At 38.1% G+C, this 20,123-nt stretch overlaps 2 protein-coding genes and 1 non-coding gene across 3 annotated transcripts in view; 2 read left to right on the top strand and 1 right to left on the bottom strand.

Moving 5' to 3' along the window:
* LOC106868947 (checkpoint protein HUS1) overlaps nucleotides 1–9,576 on the bottom strand; it is a 28,639-nt gene extending 19,063 nt beyond the window's left edge. The window contains exons 1-4 of the mRNA XM_014914421.2: nucleotides 9,494–9,576; nucleotides 5,760–5,887; nucleotides 1,403–1,579; nucleotides 709–816 (exon numbers count right to left, since the gene is read on the bottom strand). Of these exons, the coding sequence (XP_014769907.1) occupies nucleotides 709–816; nucleotides 1,403–1,579; nucleotides 5,760–5,887; nucleotides 9,494–9,545 (465 nt within the window). The 5' untranslated portion in view covers nucleotides 9,546–9,576. The remainder of the gene's footprint in view (nucleotides 1–708; nucleotides 817–1,402; nucleotides 1,580–5,759; nucleotides 5,888–9,493) is intronic.
* Nucleotides 9,577–10,110: 534 nt separating this feature from the next.
* Nucleotides 10,111–10,183, top strand: Trnar-ccg (transfer RNA arginine (anticodon CCG)). The gene has a single exon. It is a non-coding gene; the product is annotated as a tRNA-Arg (tRNA).
* Nucleotides 10,184–12,809: 2,626 nt separating this feature from the next.
* On the top strand, nucleotides 12,810–13,157 carry LOC106868945 (uncharacterized). The gene has a single exon (XM_014914419.1). It carries the CDS (start codon nucleotides 12,810–12,812, stop codon nucleotides 13,155–13,157), a length of 348 nt encoding a protein of 115 aa, XP_014769905.1.
* The last annotated feature ends 6,966 nt before the right edge of the window (nucleotides 13,158–20,123 follow it).

The raw sequence follows: 20,123 nt of genomic DNA, 5'->3' as shown, positions 1-20,123 counted from the left end.
ATATATATATATATATATATATATATATATATACATATATATCACTTAACATCAGTTTTCCATGCTGCCATGGGTTGGACAGTTTGATCATAGCTGGCAAGCAGGAGAGCTGCACCAGGTCCCAGTCTAATTTGGTTTGATTTCTATGGCTTGATGCCCTTCCTAATGCCAACCACTTTACAGTGGGTGCTTTTAACATGGGACCAACACAAGTCCTTTTTATGTGGCACTTTATGCCAAGTAATGAGGCTCAAGTATGACAGAGGGATAGGCACAGGGGTCTTATTATAAAAGAGATACATGGCTACTGTGAATTATGTAAGGATGGGTGGATAAGTTCAAAAGATAGTGAAAGGAGAGTGATGGATGGTTAGAGATAGGTGTCGAGGTGAATGTAGTAAATGGAACATAAGTATCAGTATAGCAGGATGAAGGTGAAAGTACAGGTGCAGCTCAGGAAAGAGGCGGTTATAAGTAGCAGCACAAAGAGGATGGAGAAGAGCAGTATAATAACCTGCAGATAGGTAAGAAAATATGAAGATGATATGTGAAAAAGGAAAGTTGGGGAAGGGGAGAGAGTGATGTACAGTGACAGAGACAATAGAAAAAAAAAACAATCATGTGAAAATATGCTTACATATAGGATATGAAACAATATTAGTTGAATCAACTAGCATTATTTGTAAAATGTATTCAGACAGGACTTACATCGAAGTCAGGTACATCTGGCTCATCATAGTCTACCCAATGACGTAATGCTAACACTGAGACTGGTATATCATGGACTACAGTGCGACTCAGACCAGTAACTGTAGGCTAAAATGAAGAAATAAAATATACTTTGTTATTCTTTTTATCCAGTTTATTGGCTTTATTTAAATTTATAAACATAATGCATTTTTTTAATGATTTAGAGGAAGAAAGGCAGCAGCTATGATGTTTCTTAAGAACCTCTGTGACTAGTGGAAGAAGTTATCTTCAATAGGTGCAGAGATGGGTGTATGGTAAGAAGCTTGCTTCCCAACCTCGTGGTTCTGGGTTTAGTCCCATTGCATGGGACCTTGAGCAAGTGTCTTCTACTATAGCCTTGGGCCAACCAGTCTTGTGAGTGGATTTGGTAGACAGAAACTGAGAAAAGCCCATCGCGTGCGTGCGTGTGAATAAGTGTTAAGCTTAAAAAAAAAATTAAAAAAAGTACTGGGGTCAATTCATTCAACTAAAAAAAATTCTTCAAGGCAATGCCCCAACATGGCTGTAGTCTAATGACTGAAACAAGTAAAAAGAAAACAAAGGAACACCAAAAGAAATGGCCAAAATGCTGCAAGCTAACCACACATGCAACAGTGGAAACAATGATGACAACTGATAATGGTTTACTAGAAACCAAATATAAAATACTTACCAAATCAACTTCAAGTGTTAAACAAGGAACTTGTTTTTTGGTCAATTTAATTTTGATCCATTTGGCATTTTGACCAGTTTTTAGTGCTTTTAGAAGATTATCAGGATTTATTTCTAAGAATATCTCATCATTATCTTTAGAAAGTCCATCCAACATATATTCATCAAAGAAATGGTCCTGAAATTAGAAATATTAAGCAAATAAGTTATTCCAACATAAGCTAATCAGATAACATATCAGGTCAGGTGTGGAGGCATGTATCATTGCAGCATGTTGCTATATTCCTAGATCCTCCCAGTTGACTTGTTAGGTCAGTCCCCATCGTCACAAGATACTTTATCTGTCATGACCATGCGGCCGACCAACACAAGCTGTCAACCCAGCTGGATCTTTAGTGAAGAGAACACAGTAACCAGGGTCTAACTTGGAAAATCAAGCAACATGGCCTGAATCATACAAGTAACAGGGGGCATCCCAGTTTTTGAGCAGAGTCATTGGTTGGACACAAAATCCAACCAAAGGTAATTCATAATCCTACAAAGCATCCTGGTACCAAAGGAATTCAGGCAGCCTCTCAAGGCACTAGACAATGTCCAAGTTCACAACTATAAAACATGACAGGGAGGACCAGAGACATAAAAACCTTTATCCTCCTGCCCAAATATTGGCAGCACCCAAATACCCTTGTCCAATGAGTTCACAACTGCACCAGCACATCCAAGTCTTTTTAAGACTTCAGACTCAGCTGATGCTGCTATGAATCTCGCAGCTGATATAAGTGAAGTGGTCAACAACTTCGACATTCTCAGCTGCAACAGAGACAGACAAGGTGTTGTGGTCCAAGAAACTAACAAAGGATTGCATCTTTGTCTTGACTGTAAGGCCAAGCGGTTCCACTTCCTCACTGAGGGTCAGGTCTTGGCTCCCACTCTTTTCAATGCATGCATGGAATGGATATTTGGCCAAATGGTGGCTTGATTGAATTTGTGGTGCACTCACCGGTGGAAGTAGGATTACAGACTAAGATTTTGCTGATGATGCAGTTATTCTTATTGAGTCTCTGAATGTCTTAAGGGGCACTCTGCTTTCACTGAATGAGAGAGCAAAATCAGATAGATGTTTCACGATTACTGTTGACTTGCATTATTTTAAGACAGTAATTGATTCTACTGAAGGCTTTCATTTGAGTCACATTGATCAGTTCTTTAGTCACCCTCTCTATGATACATTGCATGAGGTGGAGGATGACATGGATAGTTCTGCTTGGGATTGCACATATTTGCAAATTGGCAGTCAGTTCATCAATGTCATACACCAACTTCACTAATGCTTTGGCCAAAATTTTAGAATCTGCATTTAGCAGAGTTATGGGCCTAAAATTTTCTGTCTGATCCCCCTTTTTGAGTCCTTTCTTAGCAGTGCTACCACTCATCAACTCACAGAACTAAGAATTCTCCCATTCTGCTGCCAGTTGCAGTAGATATTTGCTGAGAGGTCTCTGAACAAGTCTAGCATATAAAAAAGTAAAGCTCATAGGGCAGACCATCCAAACCAAGCAATTTACCTACCATGCAACCCATCATTGCACCCCATATTTTCACAGATGTTATTGGCCTTTCACAACACTGTGCCTCACCTACCAAGAGCTGTTGTAGGTCATTCATCCAAAACAGTCGAGCAAAGAGCTGCTGAAATGCCAGACACATTTGCTCAGACTCAAGTACCATATGCACATTTTGGTCCACCACAAACCAAATTCTAGCTTTATTGACACACCGCACCTCTGCCTCTCAGGCCCATTTGTTCCTTCATGTCTTAGAGCAGGGGTTTTCAAACTTTTTGACTTGTGGACCCCTTTATAATTCAGGCTTTCGCTTATGAAATTTATACATAAATATTTGCTTAAAATAACATTTTTACATTTATTTATTTAACAAATAGGTTTATTGTCAATTAAAAGATTTCAATTAAAAAACATATATAGAATCAAATTGCCCATAAAAAGTATTTGCTGTCTACGGACCCCCTGTGGTCCGTGGATCAGTTTGAAAGCCTCTGTCTTAGAGCATGCACCTTAGCTCTGACAGTATAGCCTGAATGCTTAGCATTGAAGAATTAGTCAAGGGCCAATCTTATGAGTATGTCAGTTGCAATAACTTTACTAACTGCAGTATAGTTGAGGTCTAATTTTTGTTTGTGTAGTAATATATGATCTGACTTGGGTGAGTTAGGTCATGCTTGTAGTGATGGTATTTGTGATGGGGATGAAGTTGACAATGTCAATGTAGCTGCAGTTTGAAGTTGAGCCTGAGTATTGTTGCTAAAAGGAATCTCTCTAATTTGTTCATAGGTTTTCCTTTTCTTGACCTTGATAACTATTTATCATTAAGGCTCCTTACCATCCCCTTCAATACACACGTCTGAGTGATCTGAAAAGGGGAGAGGTATGTCTTGGGGAAGTTTTTGTTGTTTTGCTGAAATAGTTGTTTGTGGAATTTCTGATGGTGTTATTGCTGCTGTTTGTGATGTGACAGCCTCTGATGTTGGTATTTTCTGTGGTATTAGCAGCAATAGCTTCCACTGTTGTTGTAGTTGCTGGTGCTACTGCAGTAATTGTTGCTGCTGTTTTTAGAGCTGTTAGTTTGATTCCTGCTATAAGTGATATTGTGACCACCTGCCTCCGTTGGTACCATTTTTGCTGCTGCTGTTGTTGTGGTGATGATCATGTCAGTGGAAGTGCTGGTTTCCCCTTCTCTCCTTTGCTTCAGGCAAAAGGCTTTGAGATGTTTTGTGTCACTGGTCAGGTGAAACTGTGGCCTTCTGCCTCCAACAGCCACATTAAAGCTTTGTGCTTCCTTGTAAGGTTTATTAAGTCAGGGATTGCTTCAGAGCTTTTGCTGAGTCATCTGGATCAACAACTCCATTCCTTGGCCCAACAACTTATTTCTGCAGCCTTTGTATCTACAAAATACTAGTCTTCTACATCAAAAAGGACCACTGCCACCATGCAGTAGATATCGATTTCTGGGGGCATGTTTAGTTTTTTATTTTAAAGACTCCTTTGGCCAAAGTAGATGGGGATGAGAATCAGTTCATCATTCGTAGAGGTGGATTTCAAGTGCTTTTTGGCCTCATCTTATGTGGCAAATTCACCTCTACAGGGCAGCATTTCAAGCTAAGTACGTTTTTGTGTTCCAAATTGGTTTAAGGCATTTTTTGATCTGCTTGTGTGTAACCTGTTCTATTTTTGTGCTTTAAGTCCCTGCACACCTGTATAAAACCGTTGGCAGATTGGTTTGTTGCTGAATATATTTTGACAGGTTCATTCGGTTCGGTCACATTTCTAACACGAGAAGAAAAGAATTGGAGGGGGTGATGCATACCCTGCACGCACACAAGGATAAAATAAAATTTAATTTAGTAAATATATTCTCAGACGATTTCATATTTCAACAAAATGACATCAAGAGTTATTTCCCCTGCTTATCGTTTATGCATATCTAACAAAAGAAAAAAAATAACATTTTGATTCACCCGCCTGCAAGTTTTGAAGATAATCAAACCAAAATAATGAGTTTCGGCCACTCATCCAGTGAGGATTTCTGCCAAATTTGGTGAAAATCCATTCAGCTGTTTTCCAGTAATTTTGCAAACACAGACAAAGAGCGACTACAACATTCTGCTTTCACTAACACACACAGGGTAATTATTTTTGCACTTTTTCTTTTTAATCAAGAAAAATTTCCTCATTCATTTGATGCACAGTCAACAAAACTGCTAACGGCAGATTTGCAAGCTTTATTTTTGTTGTTTTCGCATTAACAGTGTTGATGGCAGTGGCAAGCTTACAGGTCTGGTGAACGGAAAATTCAATCTTATAATAGTTTCAAATAATAGTTTCAAATTTTGGTACTATGCCACCAATTTCAAAGGAGAGTTAAGTCGATTACATTGATCCTAGTGTTCAACAGGTACTGTTTTATAGATACCAAAGAGATGAAAGCAAAGTTGACCTTGACCGAATTTGAACTCAGAACACGAAGAGAGATTAAATGCCACTAAGCATTTTGCCCTGGGTGCTAACAATTCTGCCAGCTCACCACCTAAATAATAATAATCATAAAGATTGTTTATATCTGCTACTCCATGTTATCATGGCGTTGATGGTTTAGCATGAGAGCAACCTTCCACATGATACAGAGATCAGTGTCATTAAGTCAGCCAAGCTTTACTGTTTCTTCTCATCTGATTCAACCATGAATGTCTTTTCAATCCATACAAATTCTTCATTCACATCACAACTACAGCAATACCCTCTCTCTCTCAAGTATATTGTAATAATTGTAGTAATATTTACTTGAAACAGTTCACACCATACTTTGGCACCACCATGTAAAGCCTTCTCCAAGATAATGAAATAAAATTTCTCAAGTGTTATCCGTAATACACAAGTTTTGCAGAGCCGTGTGATAGTTGCAATTATACCTGTAAAGAAAAAAGTGAGGGGTGAATAATTGTTTTATTAAGATTATTTCCCTCAACAAACAGTTTTTACAAGACTGTTATTCGAGTTAATGGGTTGTATAAAAAAAATACTAGGTCCAAAAGTAGCCAATTTAAACTGTATTTAATTCCAAGCTCTGTTGATACTTTAATATTTTAGGAAAAATTTCAGTTTTAACATGCACTTTTCCATGATTGCCCAAGTCAAGATAGAGTTAATTGAGGCAGATTTTTCTATGGTCAGATGCCTTTCCTGTTGTCAACCTTCACTTGTTTATAAGCAAGGTCATATTCCTCCATAGCCAGGCATGTTTCTGTCCATGACACTGCTTGTATGACAGTGACACCCATTTACAACCATCCTGCAATGTCAAGGAGCCACAAATATACAAACACACACTGGAATTCTTTCAGTTTTCATCTACCAATTCCACTCACAAGACTTTGGTCAGCACAGGGCTATAGAAGACCCCTCCAAAGTGCTGTGCAGTAGCAATGAACCCCAAACCACATGGCTGCAAAGTAGGCTTCTTCACACTACCAAACCTTATACATAAGGTTGTCAATAACATCTGATGTTAAGTTATTAGAAGTAGACTTTGCTCCACTCAAGCCAACAAGTCATTCAACATGTTAGAAATAACAGTTAAATCTTTCATCTTCAAAAAGACCATTGCATGTGGTCCAGTGATAGCAAAAAATAAAGGAGGGGAGGATGGTTATAGCTGGAATGTCTTTGATCCATGGTCTGTTCAGTTGGGATTGATCTGATGGAAAACTGCAACTCTCTAGTCAAGATTTCATTATTTAATGTCCCTGTTCCATGCTTGTATGGGTTGAAAAATTTGACAGGTTCAAGGACTGCATTGTGCTACTTTGGCATGGTTTCTATGGCTGGATGCCCTTCCCAATGCCAACAACTTAGTATGCACTGGGTGCAATTTTCAGGCCACTAGTGAAGTTCCAATGTAGCTTGCAAGACCATGAGCCAACAGGGGTGGCCTTATATGTAAGGAGATGAGAATTTAAAATACAGGAGAAGGGACTAGATCAGAACAGGTTTCTTGCTGTACAGGGGTCTACATGGCGAAGACAACTTGCATTTTAAAAGGTAGAAATTATCAGGTGGAGCTGTTTTGGGGAATTTGGGAAATTATCAGGTGGAGCTGGAAAGAAATAAAAATAATGGTGACGAACCTGCAAGGAACAAGATGAACAGGAGTGAGAAGAGGAACCAGGACAGGGTAGGGATATCAAGAGTACAAGAGATGGGAAATGGGTGAAGGGAGGGTAGATCAGAGACACCTGTAAAAATTAGATAGGGTTCAAAGGTGGATGCAGTGAATGGTGGATAAGGGGTGAAGAAGATATAACCAGACTTGACCCCAAATGAAGACGGGTTATGACAATGGGCAAGTTGTTGCTACAAACTTCATCATCATCATCATCAAGCAGACGATAAACGACGATGATGATGATGATGAAGTTTGTAGCAACAACTTACCCATTTTTACAATAGATTCTTTGTATAGGTTGTGAATTGTTGCTTTAACCCATACACTGCTGGGATTTTGCTGTATGTAACATGAACTGCCGAGCCTATTTTGGGTAAAGATCAACATCGATCTATCACTCGAAAAAAAATACTCAGTGTTTCTTAACACCTTCTGTGATTAGCTACACTGTTTCTGGGGTGAGAGGGTATCGTGTGCATGCATTATACGTCAAGATTAGATCAGATCATGCCCTACTTCCGTGGCCTGTCGCGTTGGCCACTGAGGTGGCTTATCGCAGTTTATGGGTTAAAGAACCACTTGGAATGACCTTTTCAAGGCATTTGTAAACTTCACATTTTTAAAAGTTTTCAGCATTTCCTAGTTTGGGGGACAGTTTGAAGTTTTGGAGAGAAAACTATAAAAGGCTGCCAGTTTTAGCCATATTTAAATAGGGGAAGACTATTCAAATATTGCTTATTTTACTAGGTATCTATACATGCAGTTGTTATCATTATTTAAATTTTATCTGTTCTAGCATGAGATGGATGATTCAACAAGATCCATCAAGCAAGAGGGCTGCATCAGCTTTGACATGATTTCTACTACTGGATACCCTTAACACCAACAACTTTACAGGGTATACTAGGTACTTTTAAGGAACACCAGCAGTTGTCAGTTCACTACTAGTGTTGGTGCTACTGTTAATAGGTTTCATTATACTAAAAAAAATTTTTTTTTTCATGTAAGCCTTTTTTGCCCACATTCTCATTTCAGTCAGTAAATAAGACTGCAAAGATTCAATGCCATTGAAATGAGTCTGAAGTAAGTCTGTGCCTCGTTCCATGTAAAATATATTTCAGCTTCAACCTGTGTTCAACAGGTGTTATTTTGGACATCCAAAATTGAATTTTATAGATGCTACCTATCTTAAGGTTTGTTACCTTTAGTATCATGAACCAGTTCAGTTGCAGACGTATTTCAATGACTACATTATGGCAACAAGTTATACAGTACTTCTGTTCATTTGACCCTTTGCTGGGGAAGATGTGACCGATATTCTTCAGACACCCACAAAGGGATATGTGGCAGATTTTTTTTTCAAACACTCTAAGAGGTACATGTGGAAGATTTTCTCAACTCATAGAAACAAACATGTCAAATTTTCTTCAGACACCCATAGAGGCTGTGTAAAGAAGTTTGCCTCCCAACCACATGAATACCTTATATTTCACACTACCAAGTTAATAGTTTTTAAGACTCGGGGTGAGTGCTATGATCAAAGGGGTCCCAACGGAAATCATACCGGCTGATATTTTACAGTCTCTACTAATATACTTTCAGGTTTGAAATACAAAATATACAAATAGAAAGAACAGAGATAAAATGAATAAATATATAGAAAGACATACCGATAAAATAGATAGAAAATATATCTACAGGCAGGTAAAGGTCAAATAAAGAGAAAAGGCATGGTAGAAACGACTGCCGACATACATATATAAAGAATGCAATACAATGAACGATAAAAAATGTCCTATTGATCATATATATATATATATATATATATATATATATATAGGAATCCAGATAAAATAAAAGTCACAGGGGTTTTGTCCAGATCGCATATATTGTGACCTATTTGTTTCCTAGCCAAAATTGTGACTATTACAGGTCATAGAAAGGACAACATGGGAATATGTTTAAAGACAGTTTTAGTTTTTGTCCTTCAATTATACAAGTATTTTTATATGTGTTCCCATTAAGTGACTTTTATAAAATATTACCAGTTTCAATGTGTATGTCCATTTTATCAAAATATTAAAAATACGAAGTCAAGCATTAAGAAATAGAAAATTAAAAGCTTCTTTCCTATATTGTGCGTAGTTAAAAATGTGGCACTACTTAAATACAGAGGTCCCATGGGTTAGGGTTAGTTTTTAGGGACTTCTGTATTTAAGTAGTACCAAATATGTTTGCTATTCTTATATATGTGTTTATGTAGCTGTGAGGAATAGGGTTCAAGTGTCAAAAATCGTATCGGACTGAAAAACATATTTCTTGTCTCAAAAATTCTGCATATAGTGGTACATACGCGTAAAGTGCTGTATTGAGCCAATATCGACCAACTTCGCTCTGAACCTCATGTCAACATGGACGGACAGGATATACAGTATATTTCCCGCCTCTGTCACTTATAACACAAAATAACGTCAACTTCGTTACAATTACTTTTTTTAAATAAAACCTGATTTATGAACTTTATTAAGTAAATAAAATAAATAATTTATATAAATATTAAAAATATATTCTTTATCGAAATTGTTATTCCGTCACATTGCCGAATAAACAGGCCGACTCTACCAATGAATGATATTTTGTTGTTTTATTTTTTAAATATATTTATGTTGTAAATCGTAAATGATTATCGTGTTTTGATAGCAAATATTTTTAATAAATTTTAAAAATAAACTCTGTTAAATTATTGTAAACTCAAATTGTTCATTTTTAACATATAGTATGCTCATATATAGCAAATGTTTCTCGAATAGAAATTAAGATCGGTGTCAGAAATTTTGAATTCTGGACATTTTGACTACGATTTTATAAGAACAAAAAATATTTTCTTCAAAAAGATTCTAAATTCGATCATCAAGCGTGTTTGAAATATAGTTGAGTATATATAATTATTATTCAAACAAATTTTACCGTGGCCCTGTGGCCTAATGGATAAGGCGTCGGCCTCCGGAGCCGAAGATTGTGGGTTCAAGTCCCATCAGGGTCGATATTCAAAGGTATAATTTTCCTGACTTATGATATATATCTTACCCTATTCCATTCAGAGCTTTATTTTGCTTTGGGATGAATGCAATTTTCCTCTTTTCTATCCCATTTGTAAACATAAACATTTATCCTTAGCCAATATATTATAACTCTTCATTACTTGTTCTGTCTACAATATTTCATCAGAATCTCTTGTAAATATCTCTGATGAGTATAGTGATATCCATTAATAAATGTTTATATCTATTGATCTGGACAGCTCTTTACTTTCTCCGAGTTCAAATTCCGCCAAACCCAGTTTTGCTTTCATTTTTCTACAGTTGATAAAATAAAAGTATCGATCAAGTATTGGAATCGATTATAGCGACTAAAATTCAGACTTTGTGATTTTGTTAGAGATTATATTTGAGATCATTTGCTTAGCACTTTTTGATAAATATCTACTTGTTCTACCAAATGGAACACGAGTCGTACAAACTCTTGGAAGCAATAAGCAGTTAATTAAATAATAATTATAATACAGTTCTATATTTAAGAGATGAAGAATTATTTACATTGTTTACATTTGACGGATATTTGTCCTCATCTTGTTTGTTGTTAACACAACGTTTCGGCTGATATACCCTCCAGCCTTCTTCAGGTGTCCTGGAGAAATTTCGAACCTGGGTTCTCATTCCTAAGGTATTTTTCGATGTTGTTGTTGTTGTTGTTGTTGTTGTTGTTGTTCAGGTTACTGCCTGAATCAAATAATAATAATAATAATAATAATAATAATAATGATAATAATAATAATAATAATAATAAATCTCTAGGAATGATGAAAAAAAGGTACTGAAACCTATTTGAAAATGATGCCAAGCTTACCATCCCTACAGGAAGTGCAAAAAATTGTGTTAACTGGAACGACTCATGTACAGAGAAGAGCATTATTGCTGTGAAAGCAACATCCATTCATGAATTTATTTATTTATTAATTTTTAAATACATATTTTACCTGTGAATTTGCGTGTGTAAACTGGAAATGCATACAATGAGCTTCTCTGCATTAGGTGTACGGAAAACACTCGGTGAGAAATGGGAGAAAATTTAAAGAAAGAAGTCCAAAAAAAAACAATAATAATAATGATGATGATGATGATGATGATGACAACAACAACAACAACAACATCGAAAAATACCTTAGGAATGAGAATCCAGGTTCGAAATTTCCCCAAGACACCTGATGAAAGCTGGAGGGTTTATCAGCCAAAATATTGTGTTAACAACAAACAAGATGAGGACAAATATCCGTCAAATGTAAATAATGTAAATAATGTAAATAATAATTATAATGATTTATAATTATAATCTATCTTTTTTTTATCTTTTAGTTTTTAAATTTTACTTGTTTCAGTCATTGGACTGCAACCATGCTGAAACAACCCTTGAATGGTTTTAATCAAACGAATCAATCCCAGTCTTTTTCAACATCATCATCATCATCATCATCATTTAGCATATGCTTTCCATGCTGGCATGGGTTAGACAGTTTGATTGGAACTGGTTAGCCAGAGAGTTTTTACATAGTTTCTACAGCTGGATGTCCTTCCTAATGCCAACCACTCCAAGAGTGTAGAGGGTGCCTTGCTCATGTTAGCAACAAGGGTGCTTTTATATGTCACCGACACTGGCCACAACTACAAATTCACTTGACTTGATGAGTCTTCTCAAGCACAGTAAATCACTAAAGATCTCGATCACTTGTCATTGCCTCCATGAAACCCAACATTCAAAGATCATGCTTCACCACCTCGTCTCATGTCTTCCTTGATCTACCTCTTCCACAGTTAGAGATTGTCATATGCATCACATGACCAGCACAGTCATCTCTCTTGCACACTACATCTGATGCTTCTTATGCCTAATTTTTCTCTTAAGAAGCTTACACTCTGTTGTATATACACACTGACTTTGCACATCCATTGAAGCATACTAGTGTCGTTTCTTTCAAGCCTATGCATGACCTCTGCAGACACAGGCATCATACATTCTGCCTTTCTCTCTGAGGGAGAGGCCCTTTGTTACCAACAAAGGTAAAATATCCCTGAACTTTACCCAGCCTATTCTTATTGTAGTAGCTAAGCTCTCAGAGCATCCACCTCCACTGCTGACTTTGTCACCTCGATATTGCAAGCTATTAACTACTTCTAGGTGTCCCACCTGGCATTTGATGGAGTCTATTTTCTGTACATTTCTTGCATTTATTGTACCTGTACATCTGCCACACACAAAAACTATTTTCCCTGTTAACCTTCCTCTGATATTGCTGCACCTTATTGAGTTTCTACCTGTGCCTTTTCTTCATATCAAGCAGCACCATCTACCTCAAGGGATTTGTGATTTATCAGCTTTCCTACTAAGACTTTGGTTTTTGTTAAATGAACTCTAAGACATTGATTTCAGACCTTGCTTCCACACTTGGACATTTTTTCTCCAGTTCTGGTAGTGATTCAGCTGCAAGAACAAGGTCATCAACATAGAGGAGCTTCCAGGAGCAGCCTAATTTAAATTCCTGTTATTGCCTGGATTTTGTGAATAGGCTCTTGCAGAACCAGAAAAGTTCAGATCAGTGATCCAATATTGACTTGATGCCAATCCCAAAGTCAGGAAACTTCTGCAATGAAACTAACTACAAAGGAATTGCACTGTCCAATATCTTATTGAAAGTCATCAACCGAATGATCCTCAACAGGATTCAACAGGTGCTTGATAGCCACCTGAGACTAAATCAAAATAGATTAAGACCAGGGAGATCCACAACATCTCAGATCATAGGCCTGAGGCATATCATAGAAGGAGTTAAATCAAGACAGCTACCTACCATTAAAACCTTTGTGGACTTCAGAAAGGCATTTGACAGTATCCATCATTGCAGAATGTTGAAGAACTCTCAAGTATATGGCATTCCAGAAGAATTAGATCTTGCCATTGCATAAACCTACAAGAAGACCAGAGATCATATGTTTTCGTCTGATAGAGAATCAGAATTATTTCAAAATACTAGCTGGGGTACTACAAGGAGATACATTTGCATCTTACCTGCTGCAATTGTATTGGATTATGCAATGTGGCAGTCTATAGACAACGGTGACAAAGACCTTGGTTTCATCATAGAATGATAAAGACCATGGAGAGTACAAGCCATAACCATCACAGACCTGAACTTCATGGATAATACAGTACTCATATCTAATGAAACAGATCGAGTTCAACAGCTGTTCAGCAGAGTAGAAACATCAGCTGCTAAAATAGACTGCACACAAATGTCAAGAAAATGGAATATATGTCTTTCAACCAATCAAATGAGACTGAACTGTTTGCTTTGGGCAGTATCAAACTGAATGTTGCTGAAGACTTCAAGTACTTAGGTGGTTAGGTGAACAGTTTGGAAGCAGATATTAAGATCAGGAAGGCACAAGCATGGACAGCCTGTCACAAACTAAAGAAAGCCTGGCACTCCAAATTGCCCAGGCAAATCAAGATCAAGCTGTTCATTGCAACTGTGAAATCAGTCCAATATGATAGTGAAACATTGACATTGACAAAGAAATTACCAAACAGGCTAAATGGATGCTACACAAGGATGCTACAAATGGCTCTAAATGTGAAATTGCAGCAACATATGACAAATGAATACCTTTATGAAGACCGGCTGATAGTTAGCAAGGAGATCAGCCAAAGACAGCTGCAAGTATCTAGTTACTGCACATGCCACCATGAACTGGAAGTATCCAAATTAGTCTTGTGGAGCCCACTTCATGGTGAGGAAAATGTTGTGACACATCAACAACCCAATTGCAGACACTGCCCTGAAATGTATCCAGGATAGCAAGGCAGTGATGATGGACAGAGGAGTGTGGCAGGTAGACTTCGTTGTTGTGGCCCAGGTTGGAACCCAGCTATAATAATTGGAACAAGTTAGGCTCTTCATCCTCACCAATATTAATTTCAAATTTTGGCACAAGGCCAGCAATTCTGGGAAGGAATAAGTCAATTACATTGACCCCAGTGCTCAACTGGTACTTATTTGATCAAACCTGAAAGAATAAAAAGATGAAAGGAAAAGTTGACGTTGGCGGAATTTGAACTTAGAACATAAGGATGGATGAAATGCCACTGAACATTTTGCCCAGCATACTAATGATTCTTCCAGCTCACTGTCTTTATCCTCGACAATATTAATAAACATACAATGTATCCAGATTATGTAGAAAAGATGATCGAGCTAACTGCTATAAGGTGCTCCCAAAATGTGAATGGCCACTATATGGATAAGTTTAGATTGATAAGTTAAACTTACCATTAATCTCCCTTTTTCAAACTTGTGCCTGTGCAAAAAGATGACATTACTATTTCAAATTAGTCTTCAAAAATGAGCAAAAGATATATTCTCCATTAATGTTCACTGCATATGGATGTAGACAGTTGCATACAGAAATGCCAGTCACTTAAAGTGGATGGAACTTCTGGAAGAGGGAGACCCAGGAAGACATGGGACAAAGTACTGAAGACAGATCTCAAGACATTGGACCTTACGAAGGAGATGACAAAAGACTGAGATATGTGGCACCTTGTTGTACGCAAGAAGACCCATCTGCCACAGCAGGCTTGATACTGATGCTGGTGCCACATACAAAAACACTGGTGCTTGTGCCACATAAAAAGCACTCATGCTGGTACCATGTGACAGGAAAGATATCTGGCTGTAGAGAATCTACCACAAGAAAAATTTAGTCCAGCCCATGTGAGCATTGGAAAATTAATGTTAAACCAATCATGATGGTAATGATGATAATGATATATATCATCATCATCATCATCATCATCATTTAACATCCACTCTCCGTGCTGGCATGGGTTAGATGGTTTGACTGGAGCTGATAAGTCAGAGAGCTGCACCAAGTTTCAGTCTGATTTGGTGCGGTTTCTACAGCTGGATGCCCTTCCTAATGCCAACCACTCTAAGAGTGTAATGGGTGCTTTCATGTGCCACAGGCACAGGTGCGATTTACATGACACCAGCAACGACTATGACTACGATTCACAGGTGCGAATTACATGGCACTGGCAACAACCACAACCACCACCACCAGGTATGTTAGTGACTGGATGTGGTCAGTTTAAATGCTAACGGCTTAAACTTATTTTAAAATATCATATTTGTCTTCAACATTTTTGATGAGGTTTTAGAACACTTCAGTCACAAGGAGTTTCAAATTTGAATGCATATAAACCTTTCACCTTGGGCAAGTGATATCCCATTATTGCTAGAAAGAACAGCCAACTCTTTCAGGAACTCTCTCTTCCCTTACCATCTGAAATAGAAAGGAAAGGACACACTGGATAATATAATACTAGATATACCAGTTTGAAGAGAAAAGATGAGATAGTTATGGCTGGAGCACATTTGATTATAAATGTTTTGGATAAGGGATGTCATGGGCTAAGCAACAACAACACCAGTAACAACAACAGTGATGATTTAGTGGATATTGAGTTTTGTATTAATAAATCACCTTTGATTTTTTTTTTTTTTGCTAAAATTCTGGTGATGAGGATTAACTCTGGATTCTACCCCCGCCCATATAGTTTACGAATTTAGAGGGTTTAGGTTTGCGATACTATCCCTTTATTTCCCATTGTAGATGGGCAGATTTGCTATCTTACTATAACGGGCTTTATGTCTATCTGTCTGTCCATCTGTCCAGATGGCTGGACCAATGGTTATGATACTTTTCGGGATTACAAAGACGGTCATCAGGAAAGTTTTTAGCATTAAAAAATCAGAAAGTATGATTATTTTGTGAATATCGATTTTTGAATGGGTGTGTGTATGTGTATGCGTGCGTGCGTGCATGCATGTGTATGTGTGTGCATGCGTGTGTGCATGCATGTGTATGTCTGTTTGTGTATCTATACACACAAACACATATATACTAAAAATTAATTGAAACAGCTAGCCGCAATACAAACCCATATAGACAAAAATTTAGTTGACTAATTGTGACTGGGGGTGCTAAAAGCACAGTTATTGCTTGAAATAAGAGTAAAACTCTTATAGCTGTATAAAAAGGACATTTATATACACTGACAGGGTAGATAACTGCCCCATGAGCAAAGCTAGAACACTGAGCTACGGTTTTGTCCTGTAACTGGGACTTGTCAACAGTGTGACTCTATTGCTTTAATGGAACAGCTAAATCCCTCCATCGGTATCTTTTTATCCTTTCATCTTCTTACTTGTTTTAGCCATTAGACTGCAGTCATGCTGGAGCACTACCTTGAATTTTTAGTCAAATGAATCAATCCCAGTACTTTATTTTTTAAGCCTAGTATTTATTCTGTTGGTCTCCTTTGCCAAACCACTAAGTTACAGGGATGCAAGCACACTAACACTGGTTGTCAAGCGGTAGTGAGGGTACAAACACAGACACATAGTATATATACATGTATATAAACAATGGGCTTCTTTCAGTTTCCGTCTACCAGATCTACTCACAAGGCTTTAGTTAGCCTGAGACTTTATCAGAAGTACCATGCAGTGGGACTGAATATGGAAGTATGTGATTGGAAAGAAAGCTTCTTACCACAAAGCCATGCCATATATTTGCCATACAGATTAGGAGTTGACCTGGGATTAACCCTTTTGTAACCATATTTTTGTTGAAATACACTGCCTTTGTTTCAATTAATAGTTAAAATAATTAAGAATTTAGTTAAATAACTTTGATTATAATTAAGCTGATGTTTGGAAACATGAAATTTTGATGGAAGGTTTTCACTTTGAATACTTTCACCAAAAGTTTGTCATAGAACCAGGGTTGGTTTCAGGCAGGTTGATATCAAAGGGTTAAACAAATACAACAGCCTGTGGCTGGCTAATATATAAGACTATTCAACTAGTCCGTTACTATTCTGCTGAAGAACTCTCAACACTAGAGTTAAGAGAATGTCTGTATAAGATAACATTCCCACTCCTCTTTCTATTTTTGGTACTGTGACCTCCATAAGACAAGACTTCATTTATGCCATTAACTACTAAAATATACATTACTACTATAACTAGAGTTCCAAAGGACAACCTGTGGAATTGAAGAAGATGGGTGGGGGGAATTATAGTGTATTCTGGGATATATCAAAACCAAATTAACCACTTAACAAAACATTTATTAGGATGTCTTTTATCTCTCATTTTTTATCTGTTTCAGTCATTAGACTGCGACCATGCTGGAGCATTGCCATGAAGAACTTTTTAGTCGAATGAATCAATGCCAGTACTTATTGTTTTTTAAGCCTGGTACTTATACCTATTTCGTTATTGCCCACAAGGGGCTAAGCATAGAGGGAACAAACAAGAACAGACGAACGGATTAAGTCGATCATATCGACCTGGTACTTATACCATCAGTCTCTTATTGGTGAACTGCTAGGTTATGGAGATGTAAACAAACCAACACTGGTTGTCAAGTGGTCATGGGGGACAAATACAGACACAAGGACACACACATGCAAATATATGCAGTGGTACCTTGACTTATGAGCATCCCAACTAACAAGTTTTTCGAGATACGAGCTAACTCAGTCAATTCTTTGCTTTGAGTTGTGAGCTGAAATTCAGGTTACGAGCCAACCTCAGATACCACGCTGCTAGTTGGCATAGTGAATGCCACTGTGAATGCCGTAACATCTGCTCAGAATCCTGTGTCTCACTCAATAGCTAGAGAGGCATGTACTTTAGCGAGTGTGAAGATCGTTAGTAGATCATTAGCTAGATGGGTGGTGAAATGCTTACTTAGTCATTGCAGGCTACAGAAACATTAATGTTGTGCTCATAATTGTACTTGCAGTTGTTTTGCAAAACTTTGTTTTTCCAACCATGGTTCTGAAGAAAGTGAGTGTGTAGGACAGTGCTGAGAAGAAGAAGCAGATGATGTGCATTGAATTAAAGAAAGAAATTATCAGAAAACACGATGAAGGTGTGCGTGTAGTTGACTTGGCGAAGCAGTACAAGCATAGCACTTGTACAATCTGCACTATACTGAAGCAGAAGGAGTCAATAAAAGCTATAACACCAGCCAAGGGCGTTAAAATAATTTCTAAACAGCCAGCATCTATGCTTGAAAATATGGAGAAGCTGCTGATGGTGTGGTTGATGGAGAAGCAACTCACAGAAGATACTGTGATGGAGACTATAATCTGTGAGAAGGCATGAGCTATTTATGCTGATTTGTCACAGAAGACCCCAGGCACTTGTACGGATGAGGCATTGGGTGAGCCGTTTAAAGCCAGTTGGGGCTGCTTGGAGAATTTTAAAAAGAGGGCCAGCATTCACTCCCTTGTTAGGCATGGTGAGGCAGCGAGCATGGATATGAAGGCAGCAGAGGATTACCTCACAACTTTTGCCGGAATTATAGCAGCTAAAGGATACATCCACCCAGCAAGTCTTTAACTGTGACGACACAGGACTTTTCTGGAAGAAGATGTCAAGCTGGACTTACATAACGGCAGAGAAGAGGATGTCAGGCCACAAACCCATGAAGAAGAGGCTAACCCTCACGCTGTGTGCCAATGTGAGCAGCAACTGCAAGATTAAGCCGCTGCTCATTTATCATTCGGAAAACTGCAGAACCTTTAAGTCACAAGATTCTGAAAGAAAAGCTACAGGTTATGTGGAGAGCAAACCTGAGGGCATGGGTCATCAGGCAATTCTTTGTGGAGTGGGTGAATTTGGTCTTTGGTTCTGACATTAAGAAATATCTCCAGGAAAATAACCTTCCCCTGCAAGCCCTTCTCAACCTCAAAGATGACATCCTCGAAGAGTTCAAGTTTATAAAAGTTCACTATCTTCCACCCAACATCACCCCTATCCTACAGCCCATGGACCAGTAGGTGATTTCTAATTTCAAGAAGCTTTCCACCAAGCACCTGTTCTACTGCTGCCTTGAGGTGACAGAGAACACAAACCTCACCCTCTGACACTCTTTTACTCTTTTGCTTGTTTCAGTCATTTGACTGTGGCCATGCTGGAGCAACACCTTTAGTCAAAGAAATCTACCCCAGGACCTATTCGTTGTAAGCCTAGTGCTTATTCCATAGGTCTCTTTTGCCGAACTGCTAAGTTATGGGGATGTAAACACACCAGCATCGGTTGTCAAGCGATGTTGAGGGACAAACACAGACACACAAACATATGCACATACATATATATATATATATATATATATGTATGTATGTATGTATACACATATACGATGGGCTTTTTCAGTTTCCGTCTACCAAATCCACTCACAAGGCTTTGGTCGGCCTGAGGCTATAGTAAAAGACATTTGCCCAAGGTACCATGGAGTGGGACTGAACCTGGAGCCATGTAGTTGAGAAACAAGCTTCTTACCACACAACCACGCCAGGTAATATTTGCTTGTAGCCAAACATGTTTTTTTGTAGAATATTGGAAATGCATGCCATAGTTTGTATAACAGTCACCTTGCTTAAACATATTATACGATGGTAAGACAAGTAAACACGCGCATGCACACACACATACACACACACACAAAAGTAGAAGACACTCGCCCAAGGTTCCATGCAGTGAGACTGAACCCAGAACCATGTGGCTGGTAAGCAAGCTACTTACCACACAGCCACTCCTGCACTTATATGTCTCAGAATTATCAATACGGCCTGGCAGGGTGTTACAAGGAGGGCCTTGACCTCTGTGAGGAAGAAGCTGTGGCCTGAGGTTGTGTCTGAAATGGACTTTGAAAGACTCGAACCTGAAGTGGTAATGGTGGAGGAAATTGTATTCCTCAGCAAGTCCATGGGCCTGAACATGGATGAAGGGGACATTAATAAGCTTATTGAGGAGCACTCTGAGGAACTGAAACGGAAGAGCTAAAGGAGCA

Source organism: Octopus bimaculoides, chromosome 9 (genome assembly GCF_001194135.2).
Source record: "Octopus bimaculoides isolate UCB-OBI-ISO-001 chromosome 9, ASM119413v2, whole genome shotgun sequence".
NCBI classification, from domain to species: domain Eukaryota; kingdom Metazoa; phylum Mollusca; class Cephalopoda; order Octopoda; family Octopodidae; genus Octopus; species Octopus bimaculoides.
This window is presented reverse-complemented; position numbering and strand designations above follow the sequence as displayed.

Bases quoted from the DNA above. Each gene is read 5' to 3' on its own strand.
- LOC106868945 (XM_014914419.1), top strand. From the start codon at position 12,810: ATGCCAATCCCAAAGTCAGGAAACTTCTGCAATGAAACTAACTACAAA.